Below are 17,646 nucleotides of genomic sequence, written 5' to 3'. Positions count from 1 at the left end.
TCTATGGGAGAGATAGCCTTTCTACAGTGAAAAATCTACGTCACTGGTGGCAAATTATTCCCGAGGACTCAGTCAATGGGAATCTGTGGAGTGACTATGACCCTCCTATGAGCCACTCCTCCGTCCCATTCCAGGGAGACAAGGGCCCATAGGGGGAAGAAGTCCTGCCCATAGGCCTGGGTTACCCACCACACCTGTCCTAGCAAGTACTGATTTGGCAAAACCAGCCTTTCACCACCGTGGTCTGGTTGTCACCGGTATCTCATAGAGCTGTGACAGAGACCCTATTCACTGTGATCCTGCGGAAGCTGTGACTTCCACACTCAGGGATCAAAAGCGTACTCTCTGAGTTCACCTCCCAACTCAGGGACACGGGGCATGTTCTGTCCTCTGTTCCTCAGGATTACATCCCCCAAGGCCACATTGGCCACCACTGTAGAGTTGCCACTAGTACATTGTCTCTTGCTACACACCGGGTCCCCTCACTTGTGCTCTAATAATCAAAGCACCTAGGCTTTAAAAATTGCCTCCCTGGCCCTCCACTCATCAGAACATCCTTCTCTATTTTCAGAAGGGATATGGAAATCCTTCTCTCTCACACTAGTTTGGGGCCCTTTTGGGGACTTATCTGTTTACCCTGGCTCTCCCCATTCACTCTGCTGGGGGTGGGGGGGCTTCAGCCAGTCTTCTGTTGTCACTCCCACGTACATTCTAGTGAACCTAGTGCTGGTACAGAGGTCTGCTTCCTTGCCTCAGTTTACTGGGGGCAGTGAGGTGTTGGTGCAACCCTGTAAAGCAATTACTGAGCATGTGCTCTCTCAAACACAGATTGTACAGCTCAACATAACTAAACCTTGTGGTAAGTGCTGCATTCACTGGGGCTCATGTCATCTGGTCATCTACCTCTAAGGCCAACCGGGTATTCCTCTAAGCTTCTGGCAAGTGTTTCATAACAAAACATGTGTATTTATAAAGTGCACGTTCACCCAGAATGGTATCTTGGTGCTGAATAATAGGTGTTTATTGTTACTCAACTCAATGGTACTCATTTTATTGACCTCAGAAGGATGAAAGGCTGAATGGCCCTGCTGGGATTTCAACTTGTGACCATGAGGTCAAACACAGGCCTTTACATGGGACACATTAGTCCACTAAGCTACCAGATCTGGCTCACTAAGACCCAGACCTTACATAGACCCCCCCCCCCCACCAATCATCCACTTAGACCATTTTAATACACAGGGCTACATCATATGCTGCAAACCACTTATCATTATCACCCCAACCACGTAGCTAGGCACCAGGTCCTTGGGAATGTGAACACTTTTGTCTACATTGGCTACTGAATTGTTGCTGTCACCCGTGCTTGAGGACTCTGTGAGCTGTTTGGGTTTTAGTTCTGGCTCTCTTTAACACATTTCATGACCCAGCAATACTTTTTATTCTTCCAAGGCTAGCTTCCTTTCTTCTATGGCCCTTTCAGCCTCAGCTTTTTTCTCTGTTGAGGCTATCTCTGCCTCCTCCTTTTTCTCTGCTGAGGCTCTATCTGATTTTCTTTCCTACATGACCAGAGTGGCCAGTTTCAGACTCTGCTCTCTTTCATTCTTTCTTTCCTCCAACTCTTAAGGGGACAGATTGTGGAGGGATGCGCTGCTTCCTGCTCTGGATCCAGTAGGAGACCTCACTCCTGATGGTCCTACTCTCTGTTCTGGAGTTATAGTCCTGAGATTTGCACCTTCCTCCACCATTTCATCTTCCCATCTACATCATCCTCCTCTTCATCATTCGCCTGATCCTGTGATGCAGACTGTAGCGTATAGACCTCCTCCAAGGCTTGGTGGTCTATCGGGTACTTTAGATTTGGGGACTCCTAGACTAGCTTCACTTCCCACTCTCTGCAAAACGTTTTCTGCTCTGCCATAGTATACTTCAATGATGCTGAGATCCATCCCATGCTTGTAAAATATCACAGGTGCAAAATTATGAAGCAGGAATTGAATTTAGAAACAAGCATTGGCATTGCCAATAGGTCTCGCTTGTGGGACCTTATAAGTATTTAGTTTTGCAGCACAATATCCTTGTAACTAAATACTTATAAGGTCCCACAAGCGAGACCTATTGGCTATGCCAATGCTTGTTTATTTTTATTCGTGTGTTAAATCAAGGTTTCTGAACGCTTCCCATTTTAAGAAATTGTTTTGTAGCTTTGCTGTCAGTGTTTGGCATCCGATTGATGTAGTTAACACGGCAGTTGCTGTGGAATGTGGTCGTTGATGTTTACAGTACGTTTTAAGTCACTTGCTGATTTATTAATTTTACTTCTCATCAGGACTGCAGTGAAGTGTTTTATATGGTGCTCACGAACCAACATGTTTAAATGTTTAATAGCGCTGCGTGTAAGCGTACATATATACATCAGCCTTTGAAAGAAGAAAGCACTGCTGCCACAGTTCAAACGTGTGACTTCCAAGCTACACAGATTTCAGCAGAGAGCATTTAGCTAACTGAGCCGTACGCCAATGTCAGGAGGCCAAAGCACTCAACATTTGAAAGCGGCAGACAGTTTACCTTTTTTTCCCTGAAGGGTTGGTTTCACTCAATTCTTTCAACAGCACTCGGAGATGTACAGCCAGGTGTGGTGGGTCGTTTGAGGAGTCACAGTCTGTGCAAATACTGAAGGTGTAGCGGTATGAAGAGGAAGTAGGACAGGCAAAGAGAGAGGATGTGAAAAGGTAGAGGAAGGAAGAACAAATGGAGAGGAATCGGAGAAAGAGAGCCGAGGGGGTGCGAGGGATGAGGGAACACGGCCTGGGGGAAGCTGGCTGGGGAGGGGGAGGAGAAATGCAAGGAAGGCTGTGTGCGGCGTAATTAGGGGAGGAGAAGCCGAGAAGCCGCAGAGTGCACGCTGGGCGAAGCCCTTTGATGTGCTGTGTGGCAAATGGAGGGAGGCTGATGCGCGTTCATGTTTGAACACGTGGTTCACATGAACTGCATGAAAACGCCAGCAAAAAGCTGGTGGTTTCATGATGTTTTCGCCACTTGAATTCTCGCTCCGCTCGATGCGCATGCGCGCATCGATAGGTCGCGAGACCTAAAAAGGAATAAAATGGACAATCACAAACCAAGAAGAATTTATAATCGATTCTAATATCATGTTATATCAAAGAACCTCTGGTATATATAAATCACTGAGTGGAACTGCACAAACACAATTAGTGAATCCCACCACGGATCGTCAATGTAAGAAATTGGGTTATTGAGAGGAACGAGAGCCTTACTCAAGTAATAATCACAGTCCTTGTTGAGTGAACCACAAGACTCTCTAAATAAACCTGTGCTTTGCCAAGTGGACGTGGGGTGCCTGCGTTGTAAGCAGGATTTATTTGTACAGGAAAAGACACCTTCCTGCCCAAAAACAATCCTCAGAGGCAATTTTGTCTTTCTACATGTGCTGCAGAACAAAACACAAAACTCTCTAAATAAACCTGTACTTTTGCCAGTGGATGATTGGCACAAAAGTCTTCCAGCAAAAACTAGGTCAAACTAATCAACACCTCGATGGGTTTCCCTGCTCAGGCGATAGAACCTGAACAGTTAGCCTCTTCTGCAGTGGCACTTGACTGGTCTACGCCCCTCTGAACCTAGCTGGTCCCCTCTGTCAACACCATCTTGAGCCACTTGGATGACCAAGTGAAACTCCTAAAGTTGCTTTTCACTGTAGCAATTTTACCATGTTCAGAAGGGAAAGCACGCAAGTGTGATGCAACACTATGATAAATATGCCCCATATGTTTGATCAATCGATGCAACTGTATTGATTTACTTTAGCAAATATTTGGTGGTTTATTTTTGCCCTGTCTGTCCTAGAAAGCAGAGTTGCCGCTGTTCTTTGATCAGTAATCATTGCATAAGCAGCAAGAAGTAGACAAAAGTGGAGACTGTTGAAATCAGAAATTATATGATCATTTTTTTAAACTTTCCTGCCACTATCCTTACTGCTTTAAGGAAATCTCATTCTCACTTCCTTTGCTCTGCTTAGCAGATTCACCGAGGACCCTATTAAAAAGCCTGCTCAATGGAAGCGCCTCCAAAAATGGCTAATCCCTGCGACCTCCCTCCAGGCTCTGGCCACATCTGCCTGCAATTTCTCATGGGCAGACAGGCCGTTGGCAGGGGAATGACAGGACGGTGGCTGACATCAGGAAGGCTGCTGGCACAGCCATGTTGATGTTCCTGTTCCACCTGATGAAACCCAGCAGAACGTTCCTGGGGTCCCTCTTTACTGCCATAGATGTAGGGATAATCCTAAAGATTGCCAGTGTGAGAGGACCACTGTAAGACTTAGGTTCCCCTTCCTTGTGGTAAGCAAACATCCTCTGACAAATTGAGATTCCCAACAATTCCTTCACCATTACCACATGCATATACCGCAGGTCGAGCAGAATACAGTGAGGTGCCACCTGATCTGAGCTGGAGGGCCGCACTACCTTGCTTCCACACTGCCAATTCACGTTAGCCATGAGTACCCGTTCTAACATGGTGGGTCACTTGTAGCTTTGAGAATGCAGTAAACTCACCATCTGATTGGTGGTACCTCTGCATCTGTATTATAATCGGGGGGAGGGGGAGTTGGGGTTACACCGTGACAGAGAGCGATCACCAAGTTTAAAATGAAGGACTGATACTGAACAGCTGCAGGGACTGTAGTTAAGGTTTATTACAAGTTAGAAATTGGATAAGCTAACCTCCTAAAGATGTTCAGGCAGAAAACACGTTCAGTCCTAGCAATACAATAACAGAATCTGATGCTCAGAGAAGAGTTTCTGATTCTCTCTTATATTTATGATTATGGTTTAAAATCATCTAAATTAAAGTCCAAACTAAGGAGGATGGTTAAGAACCTAAAAAGGACCATAACATTCATGGAAGTGCAGAAAATCAGGAAAATGCAGGGAAGTGTGGGAAGGTGTAAGCATTTCAGAAGGTTGGTCAAGAGTGTTCATGGGCTAGGGTATAAGTGTTAGCCTAAGCCGCACTCAGCAAAGAGTCAAAGGGAAAGCATAGAGGTCTGCACCCTTCTGTTCGCATCATCAGGGGCTCCATTGTCCTTTCCAACCTCAAGTTGTAAGCTCCAAAATTCACCAAATATCCCAGGCCGAACATGGGAGCGATATTGTTCTTGATTACCTGCAACTCCTCACAACATTAATAAATGGAAACTTGCAGTTGATGCTCTGGCTCTCCATGTCCCTTGTCAAAGTATTTTCCTCATGCTCTCTCTCTCTCTATCACTAATACAATGTTGTATCTATTCTCAAACTAACAACCCATGTGAATGTACCTGCAATGAAAAGACATGCAAGCAGAAAATGGTAAACAGTATGGTAAGCAGAAAGAAATATGGGACTAGTCATGGTAAGTTGACGTATTAAACCAATGGTGCACATTTAATATACAGGTGTGCATTCAACCACAAATGAATGGAAAATGCTACATGTTACATATGGATAAAATAACTTGAGTTCATGTGTATAAATGTGACTAAGAGTATAATCAAGAAGAACTGGCTAATAGTTAAAGCCTGTAGTTTGTGTTTTGAAACTGATAGGTTTCTAAAGAAAACCCTCACCCACCAACCTAGTTGGTGGAATGCTTCATCATCGGGTCCCAACCAAGGTGCCGAGTGCACCCAGGTTATCTAAATGCACCTCCCCCACATTTTCAGACAAAAACATCTTAGTAACATACATCATAAATTAAACACCCAAATGCCACCATGCACAATCCAATGGGGTTCCACCACCCATAAATAAATAACAAGCGAGCTACTTGTCCAGTTAAAAGTTAGGCTCCTGGCAGAAAATATGGGTAATTGTTTACTATATGACTCTATGTATTTCTGGGGCACCATTCATCTAAATCCCCACACATGAGAACATGTACTTGAGCAAATCAACTTCTCTTGTGCGCACCCATGCATGTACCTGCTCACCGAGGCATGCACCCTGAAGAAGCATCCTATCCAAATCTATTTCTTAATGTAGAGCATCCCCGCTTTGCTCCCCTTCTTTATTTATTTTTTACTCATTAATATTAGTCAGCTTTAATAAGCACGCACTTGACATTAAAAATAGTTGAGAGAATCCTTAAAGTACATACAAACGTAAGACAGCCCCCAATAGAGTCTTTCTTTTAGGTCCCATAACGAAACCACGCCCCCACGTGATGATGTCATGATGCAGGCACCAAGGACAGGCCCCTGGAAACTCAGTGTTGAAAGCTGGTCTCCCAAGCAGCCACACATCCTCGGATCCCGAATGAATGCCGCAACAGGTATATGTGGAGGGCAGTGCACCTTGATGATGTAAGTAGAGCCCGGTCCCATCTACCGGGGCCACACCGCGGTGTGTGTCACGAAGCAGATTCCGGCATGCTTATCCTTTACCCTTGTAATTGCAGGGTGTGACTACAGGCAGTGCCCCCTGGCGAGATCCATATCGTAATCTTAAAAAACGGCAGTTGTAAGCAAATAGCTATGTTTTTAAGCCAATCACACCACTCTGCTGCATGCACAGGGTTGAGGCCTCATGGATAACAATACCAAAGAATTCTTCTCCGCATATATTGCGATGCACCCATGGGTGTACATTTTGTCACCACCTCATAAGATCAAACATAGATCGAGCCTGACACTGCGTGTAACCCACATAAGTGCCTGACTCTCTCTTGTTTGTTATAGTATATGTTCAATGTGTGTCATGACGATTATTGTTTGTATTTTTTATCCCTTTTCCTTGACAGAATTAATAAAGAAACAGTAGGAGGAAACAAATAGTTTCTCTGCAGCTTATCGCACTTTAGCGCGTGCGCACTTTTTCACCACAGTCTTGGAAACATCCCATTGACTGAGTCACGCACTTTCTTTACCCTTGGTCCTGACGAAAGCCAGCACAGTATACAGTCTGGCTAAAACAAGTAGAACACGGTGGTGACAGAATCCTCGCACTCGTGTTTGTGTTGAAATTCAAGTTTAGTGAATTAAATGTATGTTGGTGCTCAATGAGATCTCCCTTCTGGGTCATGGGAGCCAAGTAACAAATGACGGTAGCTCTATTCCTGCAGGGAACGACGTCCTCATTAAGCACTCAAAAATAATGTTCCTTAGGACAGTGTTTTGTTCCTTTCAATAAAGTTTTATTCAAAAAGTTCAATTTTTTTGTAAATCATAAATTCTTCAATCCCGTAGTCATCTTTACAAATCAAAATCAAGCGCCCAATGCATTTCGGGCAATGTGCCCTTCTTCAGGGGCATAGTATTCTGTTGAGGACAAAGCACAACTGTAATACGATCATTTGAACAAGTGTATGCAAAACAAATTATTTTGAATCATTTTAAATCAAGTCTCTCTCTTAGATCCCTTCCTGATAAAATACGTACAATTCAAGCACAATCTCTGTAGACCCATGAGAAAAATCAACATAAAGGTGGGCGTGAAGGACATATTAATGATTGGACCAGTCATGTGGCACGGTCAAGCTTAATACATTACTGTGGGTTAATTGTGTGAAACAAGCGGTACATTGATTATAATACCTGGATTGTAGCACGTCACGTCGGCTAATGGAGTTTCAATAGTAGCCGTAAAAAAAATGTGAATAACCACATACGTAACCACAGTTCAGAACTGAAATGGTTGAAGCGTTACAAAATCGTAAATTCGATTGAAAAACTTACGTACCGATGTCAATAAACAGCACGAAGCTTGAAGAGTGCTTTTGAAATTAGTCGAAACATTTTACTAAAACATAAGTAAGACGGAGTGTTGGGTTGTTGTATGTAAACAAATATAGCACACACATTTGTTGACAGGAACTTCCGGGATAAATATGGCAGTTCCGCGGGTTCCTTTTTACCCGCGTCCTCACCGTCGCTCGGGACCTTTCAGGATACCGGCGGTACCTTCACTTTGAAATCCGTTGTTCTTACGGTAAGCTTCTTTAGGTAAAACGATGGGCGACTACAAGCAACACGCTATGTGTGTGCTATACTTGTTTACATACCGCAACCCAACACTCCGTCTTACTTATGCTTTATGAAAACGATTCGACTAATTTCAAAAGCACTCTTCAAGATTTGTGCTGTTTATTGACATCAGTACGTAAGTTTTTCAATCGAATTCACGATTTTGTTACGCTTCAACCATTTCAGTTCTGAACTGTGGTTACGTATGTATGTATGAATTTATGATTTACTAAAAAATTGAACTTTTTGAATAAAACTTTATTGAAAGGAACAAAAGACTGTCCTAAGGAACATTATTTTTGAGTGCTTAATGAGGACGTTGTTCCCTGCAGGAATAGCGCTACCGTCATTTGAAACAAGTAGACCCATATTTAGGATTCTGGAGACAAAACATAAAACTCTACACGTATCAACCAACCTTTTCTAACCCTGTCACAGGGCCCCACTATTAAAACTACTTCCACTATCTGAAAGGGACCCAATAGATAGTTTTAACATCACTAATCACTGTACCAATCACAACACAACAAAAAAAAAACGCTCCGTTGTAGTTCGGCGCTGAAGCACACCTTGGGTAGGACCCGATGATGAAGCATGCCACTAACTAGGTTGGTGGGTGAGGGTTTTCTTAAGACACCTATCGGTTTCCTAAACACAAACTACAGGCTTTAACTATGAGCCAGTTCTTCTTGATTATACATGTTTAGAACTGCAAATGAACTAGCTCAACTTGGTTTTTCCTCACTCTCTTGTTGATATTTACATAAATGTGACTAAGAACTACAATATAAATACAGATATGAAACATTTGTGTACATGTTACATAAATCTATTTTTGTTTCTAAAGTAATTACATTTTAATAGTCTGAGAATGGTTTCATCAAGTCTCTAAGGAGTATATCATTTTTATAAACTTAGGACACACAATATAAAGGAATTCTCTAAACTTGCAGTGAATGCACTTCAATAGTGATTTCAAGTGCAACACTTTACAGTAATATCGTTAGAACACACAAAGTACATGTTCTAAGTGCATATATTTGTAAAGGGCAAAGGTGAAGCCAAAATTACACTGCTCCGCTACAACACAGACAACTTAGGCGGTTAGTGAAAGAAAACCTGCCTGAAAATGTGTGTCCTCTGGTACAATGGGTTGTACAAGGATATGTGGGGCAAGGGGTGGTAAAAGAAAAACAACTGCAGTACATTGCTTTTCTTCTTTCATATCAGTTGTTCTCATCTTGTATTGTCAGACTTGTCCGGATTCTTTGAAGATTAAGGCATCCCACACTGATTGGCTGAAAGAGCGCTTCCTGCCGAAGATCTCCGTCTTCATGGACCACAGACTTTTCAGTGACAGTGAATGGAGACGACTGGAGCATTTTAACCCTCCATACGGGTGGATGGGGTTGAACTATACGGGTATTGTATGAAATACAGGCTTAAGAGATGTACTTGGTCTAATATACACACGTTTTATATTTTTTGGGTGGCACACTAAGAATATGCTGTAAAAATAATGCAAAGTTCAACGCTTCACATTTAAAGGGGCAATGCATCTTTAATCCTCTTTAAACCTACCCAACCCACTGCACGTGACCTCATACGACATCAGAGTGCAGACATTTTGGAGTTCCTAAAATGCATACTTTAAGGCCCCTAAAAAAAGTAAATGTCTCACAGAGGCTGTACTTTTCTTCTTAGGTCTCTATTACCCGACAGCTTTTAGACGTCTGTACGCGCAGGGCTCTTCTAGAAAATACAAAAAATTTACAAGGGCTTACAGCCCACCCATTGCATACTCTTGGCTGGCTTTCTTGTCGCTATCATTTTCTTGCTTTTTATTCGATAGCTTTCCATCCTATTCTTGTGTTTGTCCCTTCCCTGTACCATAGCCTGTTTGCCATGTATGTTATCAGATTGATTGTATTCTTTCAATGCTCCCTTTCAGGAAACTGATTTTCTCTTTTTCGTTTAGCACTCCATGAGCGAGCATGTGTTTTGTAGCTCTCTCCCTTGAATACTACTCCCCTCCACTCCATATTGCTCCTTCATCCCTCTCCCCAAGGTCATCTATTGCTTTCCATACCCACTCCTGGCTTTAATATTTTTCAAAGATCTCCCGGTCTAAATTGCCTCCTTTACTCTCTCACCCCCGTTGACTCCCCATTTCCAAAACTTCAACCGTTGTTGCCTCATTCCCTGCCAAAATGGTTCTTAATTTTTTTGAGGCGGGATTGGCAGCTGCTATTTGCTGCCAGGTTACTTTGCAGTGTTAAAGCACTTTTTCACCACAAAAATAATTTCTTTTCACTTACCAATCCAACTGGCATACTTCATCCCCTTGTGATGGCCCTACCCTGTCCTCCTGTCACAATCCAGTAGGATTTTATATTTTTGGGGAAAACTGTCCTTTCTTTGTTAAACATATTGAAAGTTATTTAAGCTAGTATGTCAACCTGGATTTTGATAATGTGTGGGTGGAGGAGTGCCATCACTTTGTTTTATAACAATGCTTCAGATTGAGGAGGGGATGGATTAATATCCTTGCCCCAGACCTACGCCAGTGATGTATGCGCGGCGGCGGGTGTTTTTCAGGTACTTTCGGAAGCACATAAAGTTAGAGGTCATATGATGTTTAGAGGGAGGCCTTTCGAGGAGCATGGTCCACCAACCAGGTCTGTTAAGATTGGAGGGCAGTGGACAGTATGGTTGGTAGCAATTAATAAAAAAAATTCTGAAGATAACTGATTGCTGAGCCTTATATACTTTTATAAGCTAGGCACAGTGGTTTGAAGAACATTCATGTCTGTGGGCAAAGACAGCAAAGGCATATGAAATGCATTGTGGGGCTTAAATTGCCAGGATGCCCAAGTTTAGACAATTGTGTGTACTGGAATGAATTGTTTTTTTAATAGGACACGCCACTGGCAGGGGCCACTAGGAATAGTACTTCCTAAAATATGATAATAAAACTTGATGGCCCTTGCAGATATTTGATATTTATTGGTTTATAAAGCACCCGAATCATCCCCAAAGGGGTATCTCCGCGCTATGGAACTGCTGCTACCGGTCAGAGAAGGGGAACATATTAAAACAGTAGTTTTGAGGAGCCTTTTGAACTGTAAGTGATCCGGGCATTGCCGCAGATGGGTGGGGAGTTGATTCCAGTAGAAGGGGGCTATGTGGAAGAAGGCTTTATCACCTAGGTGCGATTTATTGCAACGTGGAACAAGGAGTAGAGACTTGGTCCCTTAGCAAAGAGACCTGGATGGCAGATATTTAGTAAATGTTTCTGCCAGGTAGGTGGGACCTTTGCCATTCAAGGAATTGTGCACAATGCAGCAGATCTTGAATCTCATGCGCTTCCGCACTGGAAGCCAATGCAGTTGATGCAAGAGAGAGAGGGAGGCAGTTCGGGGGGGGGAGCATTGAGACCAGGCGAGCCGCTCTGTTCTGAACTACTTGCAATCTGTTCTGTGAAGCTATGTTAGCTGAGATCAGCAGAGCCTTGCAGTAGTCCAGGCAGCTTAGCACCAGTGCCTGGATGAGGGTTTTCCAAGTAGTCAGAGGGAGGAAGGGAAATACGGTACGAAGGAGGCTTAACACATGGAAGCAGGCGCCAGCGGTAGTTGCGGCATGCTCCATTATCAGTTTCTGGTCCAGGCGGATGCCCAGGTTTTTGTCCTCACTTTTGGGAGCCAGAGCATCGCCCAGCCCCACTGGCCACCAGCAAGAAAGTACCACGAGCACATTAAAATAACTATGTCCATATATACAATTAGTAGCTTTGAAAAGTGACAACATTATTATTATATTAATTCCGGATTAGGTTGTATTCTGTGTGGAGCTGATGAAGGGAAATTTATAGAAGGTCTCATATAAATGTGAGATGTGCTAGTGAGTAAAGTAACGACTGCCAGCCTTGCTTAGGACCAATCATGTGTACTTCCTAAAGCGCTTTAAGAAAATAGTGCTCTGAGGCTGTAATTAAAACCTAGGGAGTAACAGGGGATGTCCTCATAGGAGGTTACAAGAAGAGACACAGTGATACTAAGGAGGGATTAGTAAGCCTCTTGACCAATGAAAAGCCACCATTTGCAAAGGACAGGGACAGGTGCCAATTAAAAAGATGGGCGGAAAGTGGGCAGATCTGTATGTCCATATCCTGAATACAGCATATCTCAAAGAGACAGCACAAGCGCTGCCTAGGCGAGACCTAAAAATCAAAAGGCAAAGAAAACTGGGCGGCTACTGAGCATGAAGGCAGCAAGAAGAGTGTAGCCTATTTGATACAATTTTTTTTTGTTTCAGGTATTAACAGACCTCCGAGCTAGCCCATGGGGCAATAGGGCATTTTACACATAGCAAGTATGGTTACAGAATAACAATAGATAACATTCAAATATCATTAACTATATACAATTATCACAAAATCTTGTTAGTCTAAACGGGGTATAGCTACAGTGGATAGAGTCTATAAAAGTTCTTTTTGAGGTATTTGTGCAAGGTGTTGATGTCAAGGATTGTTCTTATGTCTTTAGAAATGTGGTTCCAGAGTAAAGGGGCTAGACAAGAGAAGGTCTGACTCGCTGTTTTGGTCTTATCTGATACTTGAATTTACAGAATCAGTCTCTAATTTCCTCTTGGTATATTTTGAGGTCAAGATGTGTGTAGATGTTCTTGCTGGTATTTTGGAATGTCTGAGTGCAATGCCTTGTGAATGTGCTGCTAGATCCTAAGGGGTGTCAACGGAGTAGTTTCAAGATCAGGGTAGGTGATCTGATTTCTTTGCTTAGTCATGTGATCAGCTCTTACAACAACCACTGCCAGTATGAAGTCATCCTCCTCTTCCTGCCATCCCAAGGGGCAATGAACTAGTGCGAAGGAGTGGAAAGTTTACCATTTTGCACTCAAAGATTTCTGAAGTTCATAAAATTCAGGACAGCAAAGTGTCTGGAGAAAATATTTGAGCTTGATCACACGAACAGCAAGTCAATATTTAAAATAGCCACTCTGCCCTTCCTGACAGAAAACAAAGCAAATTGCTATAAATGCATAGCAAACTAGCAAGAGAGAAGCCATGCAATTCAGTGGGCAGGTCCCTCCCGGTCTCCAACCCGCTAGTAATCAAAAACAGATATCTAAACGGGTCACTGTTGGTCTATTCATGTCCTTGACTTTACTATTATTATTACATTTCTTTATTCGGTATTTCAAAATAGAAATCCATAAAAGCAGTATTGTACATATTATTACAATAATAAGCAGAAAATCAGTAGTACAATAAAACTAAAAAGACATAGTTAAAAAGAATATCACTTCACGTTTCATTTAGATCATTATTCTTTGTTTCGGGGGTGTTACTTATAAGTTTTTTCTGTGTTTAAAAATACATTTCAAAAAGTTAACAACGTGATAACAGGTGGTTTCAGACTCTAAAAACTGGAGGCGCAACATGGTGGGATGACACTGTCTAACACCCCAAGATTTTAACAATGGTAGCAGCCAAAATTTACGATGATCATGATAAAATTTGCAGAACAGGACAGTATGTATGGTGGACTGCCCTGATTTATCATCACAGGGACAAAGGCCTAGAATGGGCTCCCAAGCATTCGTCATGGGAAAAGCTACTAGCCGATGGAAAAGGTTCAGTCTGAATCTGGTTAGTAGAAGTCGATCGAAAATGCCAATTTCCAGCGTTAGATAAGGCTGGATGGTAATGGTAGTCTGGACCATAATTGCGTGATGGACAGAGGCTTTCCCTATTTCGCTGGCAAGCCTTAAGCTATCTAAGTGGCTCAAGGCCATTGCTTTCAGATCTTTCTTAGATATCTCACTGATCTTTGCCTGTGTGATGTAAAATGTCTCTAGGCCTAGGTCTGTGAGAAAATTTCTAATATAGGCAAGCCATCTTATTTTTACTGAATGATCTAGTGCCATTGAGTCAGCCACGATCCCCTTGGTTAACGTGTTTTTATCAGAGGTCCAGATACGCCGCCATAATAGCAACGGTTGGATTTTTGCCAGGTCCTCTATGTGTGGTATGCCTAATTCTGTGTGGCACGCGTATGTTGAAGATCGTCTTGGTGCTGCAAGGAGAAATCTTAGGAATGAATTTTCTGCAACCTGTAAAGCACTAACATCCGCGTGCTCCCAGACGCCGGCCCCATACAGTGCAATTGTCTGGCATTTAGCACTGTAGATTTTCAGTAATTCCACAGGCGACCGTTTGCCCAGTTTTTGTGAAAAGGACATCTGGGCTGCTATAGCTCTCTTGAAACTGCTTCCTAGCCTCGACTGCCGCTTTCCAGGTCAGTTTCTATCTATTGTGATGCCTAAATAGGGGTACTGGGCCGTCACTTCTAATTTTTGATTATTGAGCAATATGTCCTTGGGCCGTTTTCTCCCTGTACCTGCCACCATTACAAAGGTCTTCTTAATGTTAATGTGGAGGTCAAGACTGCCCATGAAGGCCGAGTACCTGGAAAGTGCCTTCTGTAATTCACGCGGGGTCCGTGCCAGTACGACAGCATCGTCTGCATAGAGCAGAGCGGGAATCGGGCGTTGTTTTACTTGTGGGAGGTACTGGGCCCCCCTCAAAAGCTCCACCTCCAAGCTGTTTGTATAGAGGGAGAATAAGAAGGGTGCCAGGACGCATCCTTGCCTGACTCCACGCTCTACTCCAAAAGATGCCGACAACTCGCCCTTCGCACTAAAACAGACTCTCGCGGAAGCCTTGGAGTATAATTCCCTCAGGAAATCTAAAAGTGGGGGATCCACTCCCATTTGTGTCAGTACAGACCAGAGCTTTGTGTGGGAGACGCAATCAAAAGCTGCGGACAGGTCCACATACACCATGTAGAGTCTGTCCTGTTTTGCGTGAATATATTTTCCCATAATCATAGATAGATTTAAGGCCTGTTCTACTGTCCCGAAGCCTTCCCGGAAACCGAGTTGTAAATCGGACAGGACACCCCTTTCCTCCGCCCACTGCTGGAGTCGCTCAAGGACGACCCTGCCAGCTACCTTGCCCAGCGAGTCCAGCAGTGAAATAGGGCGGTAGCAAGTGGGGTCCTGGCGGTCTCCCTTTTTGAAGATCGGGACCATGACGGACTTGGTCCAGGACTCCAAAAGCCCCTTTTTTGCGGCTGCCGTACATACCCTGGTAAGTATAGGGGCCCAGAGATCTACGTTGTGTTTAAAAATGTCCACTGGGACACCGTCAGGCCCTGGAGCTTTTCCATTTTTACTTAATTTTAGAGCGAGGAGGACCTTGGAGATATCAAACTCTATGGAAATGGGGTACACCGCAGCTGCGTAAGTTTCATCATCACTTTCTATGTGTGTTTTCCTTTTTTGGAAGATTTTTGAAAAATGGGATACCCAAACACCTTCTTCTATAGCGACTTCGATTTTAGGGATGTTATCATCAGCCAGAAATGGGGACCTTACTACTCTCCAAAAGGCCTCGCTATTTTTATCAAGGGCACTTTTGTGTAGTTCGTCCCACAAAGCCTGTTTTAATTCGGCCTTTCTCTGATTCCGTGCAGACAGATATTATTTTCTAAGTGTGGCAATTAACTGAGGATCTCTATCATCGTTATTCAGGGCCACTTTTAATTTAGAATGAGCCAGTGTGCAGTCATGGTTAGACCAACCTTTCTTATTTGAGGTTTGAGCTTTTGGCTTTGCTGTGAGAAGGCTCTTGATTTTGTCTAAGATTATGGAGAAATTGCTTAAAACGTCCTCCTCTATCACAGTTTGATCTAGGCATTTTATAATGTGGGGATAGACGGATTTAATCAGCTCTTCGGTAATTTGGCCAGGATTTATCTTCCCCCATTTTAATGTGTACCCGTTTAGCTGACCCATGTGCAGTTTATTTTGGCTCAGAGCTTTTACTATCGTTAGGGTAAGGGATTGTTGATGGATTAGATTCAATTCTAACCTAAGGGCCGAATGGTCACTTAGAGTGTCAGGTAGAACCTCGAAGTGCTTGGCTCTATTCAACAGTCCATCCGATAATAGGATATAATCGACTGTTGAGTGGTGTCCCCTCCCCACATATGTTGGCTCTAGCTGGTTGATGTTACCGTTCAGGCTATTGACTATTTGGAGGTCCAGATCTGATAGCAGGTCGTTCATCACAGTACCCAGTTTGGTATGACGGAAATGGGTAAGGGGGTTACCCTTCTCAGTCGCCATCCCAGCGCAGTTTTTTCCGAGATGGGGGCAAGGATGTAGATTAAAGTTCCCCCCCCCCCAATAAGAAGAAAACAGCATCTTTGCCTCCTTTAGCCTGTCTAAAATTAGAGAGTTTCTCATTAAGGTTAGATACCACCCTCAGAAACTCTCCTTCCTCAAAGTTGTTATAAAAATGAATGAGGAGAACTGTCTCATTTTTGGGTAAGGAAAGGGAGAGAAGCTGAAAATTAGCATCCAGTTCAACGATAGTTATTTTTATTTGCTGGATAGTGTTTGCTATATAGATATTTAATCCCCCCTTAGGCCTGCCCATGGTCCCTGTCAATGCTGGGGAGAAATACGTCCTAAATCCCAGGAGGTGAAGTTCCGTCAGTGACCATGTCTCCTGAAGGCAGACAATTTGTTGTCTACCTAGGAAGCTCATGGCACTCCCATCTTCAATCTTGGAGCGAAGACCGGCGATGTTCCAAAAAACGACGCCCAACACTTGGGCGTCCCCATTGGGAACATCTCCAATATGAGGTTCAGAGGTAAGGTCCGGCTCCACTGACTTTGGCCTCGGATGGTCTTCTGCCAGTGATGGTCAATCGACTGACTCTAGACCACTGTATCTATTAATCGTTGGGATTCCGTTCCAGCCCTCCCAACACGGTGGCTCTCTATAGGGACCTCTCTGATGTTGTCCTCCCCACTCTACCCTCTCTCTACCCCGATATCGAGGGCCCACTGTATGCCAGGATCCATCGTAATGGAAACCATCACGGTGTCTGGGGGGGTAAAAGAAGGAAAGGCGCTTTGTTCCTATACCACCAGTTAAACTTGGGTGTTCCCACGAACAGATATGGTCAACCAGTCTGGGATCTTCAAAGGTAATTAAGACGCAGTCACCCTGTATTGATTTCCTGCCATGCCCTACCCAAGGAGCCCTTCTAACCATCAGAATCTTGGTTGAGCAATAGGGCGGAAGTGGCCGGTTCGTACTAAGCCAGTGTTGGCCCTTGTTCTTTAATGACCAATTTGGTTCGGAATTTTGATCCGTCAGTTCTGGGATGCCAGTCATTACGACAACAAAGGGACTCGCTTCTGGCGGGAGGTTGACAGAAAATCTTCCATCAGACGGTCCTCTATCCCACCCTCTGTTCAGTTGTGTTGGTGGTGTTTTTGGACCTGTGTTGGTATGTTCCCGGTTAGTATTAGTGGTGGTATTTGGAGTATTGGTTGATGGCTTCTCTGTTATCTTATTTTTGGGCACTATGGTTTGGCTTGGTTTGGCTACTGCACCTGGGAGAATCGATTTTTTATTTTGGGCAGTGGGGGTAGAGCAGGAATGCTTGCCTCCCCCGACTTTTTGTACCCCCTGGTTTGGGTTGGGTTTTATCAGGGTTGAAAGTTCGGCTAGTACTTTTTCTATC

At 43.7% G+C, this 17,646-nt stretch overlaps 1 protein-coding gene across 4 annotated transcripts in view; it reads left to right on the top strand.

Annotated features, from left to right (window-relative positions):
- Nucleotides 1-17,646, top strand: part of ST6GALNAC1 (ST6 N-acetylgalactosaminide alpha-2,6-sialyltransferase 1) — a 304,387-nt gene that overhangs the window by 177,374 nt on the left and 109,367 nt on the right. For 2 of the 4 annotated variants that reach the window (XM_078654604.1, XM_078654603.1), the window contains exon 3: nt 9,277-9,445. In XM_078654604.1, coding sequence (XP_078510730.1) covers nt 9,277-9,445 — 169 coding nt within the window. Of the gene's footprint in view, nt 1-6,250; nt 6,365-9,276; nt 9,446-17,646 lie in introns of those variants that run through there. The other 2 variants (XM_078654605.1, XM_078654607.1) reach the window with 2 other exon arrangements.

Source organism: Lissotriton helveticus, chromosome 7 (genome assembly GCF_964261635.1).
Source record: "Lissotriton helveticus chromosome 7, aLisHel1.1, whole genome shotgun sequence".
Taxonomy (NCBI): Eukaryota; Metazoa; Chordata; class Amphibia; order Caudata; family Salamandridae; genus Lissotriton; species Lissotriton helveticus.
The sequence above is the reverse complement of the archived record's forward strand: the minus strand, read 5'-3'. Positions and strand labels throughout refer to the sequence as shown.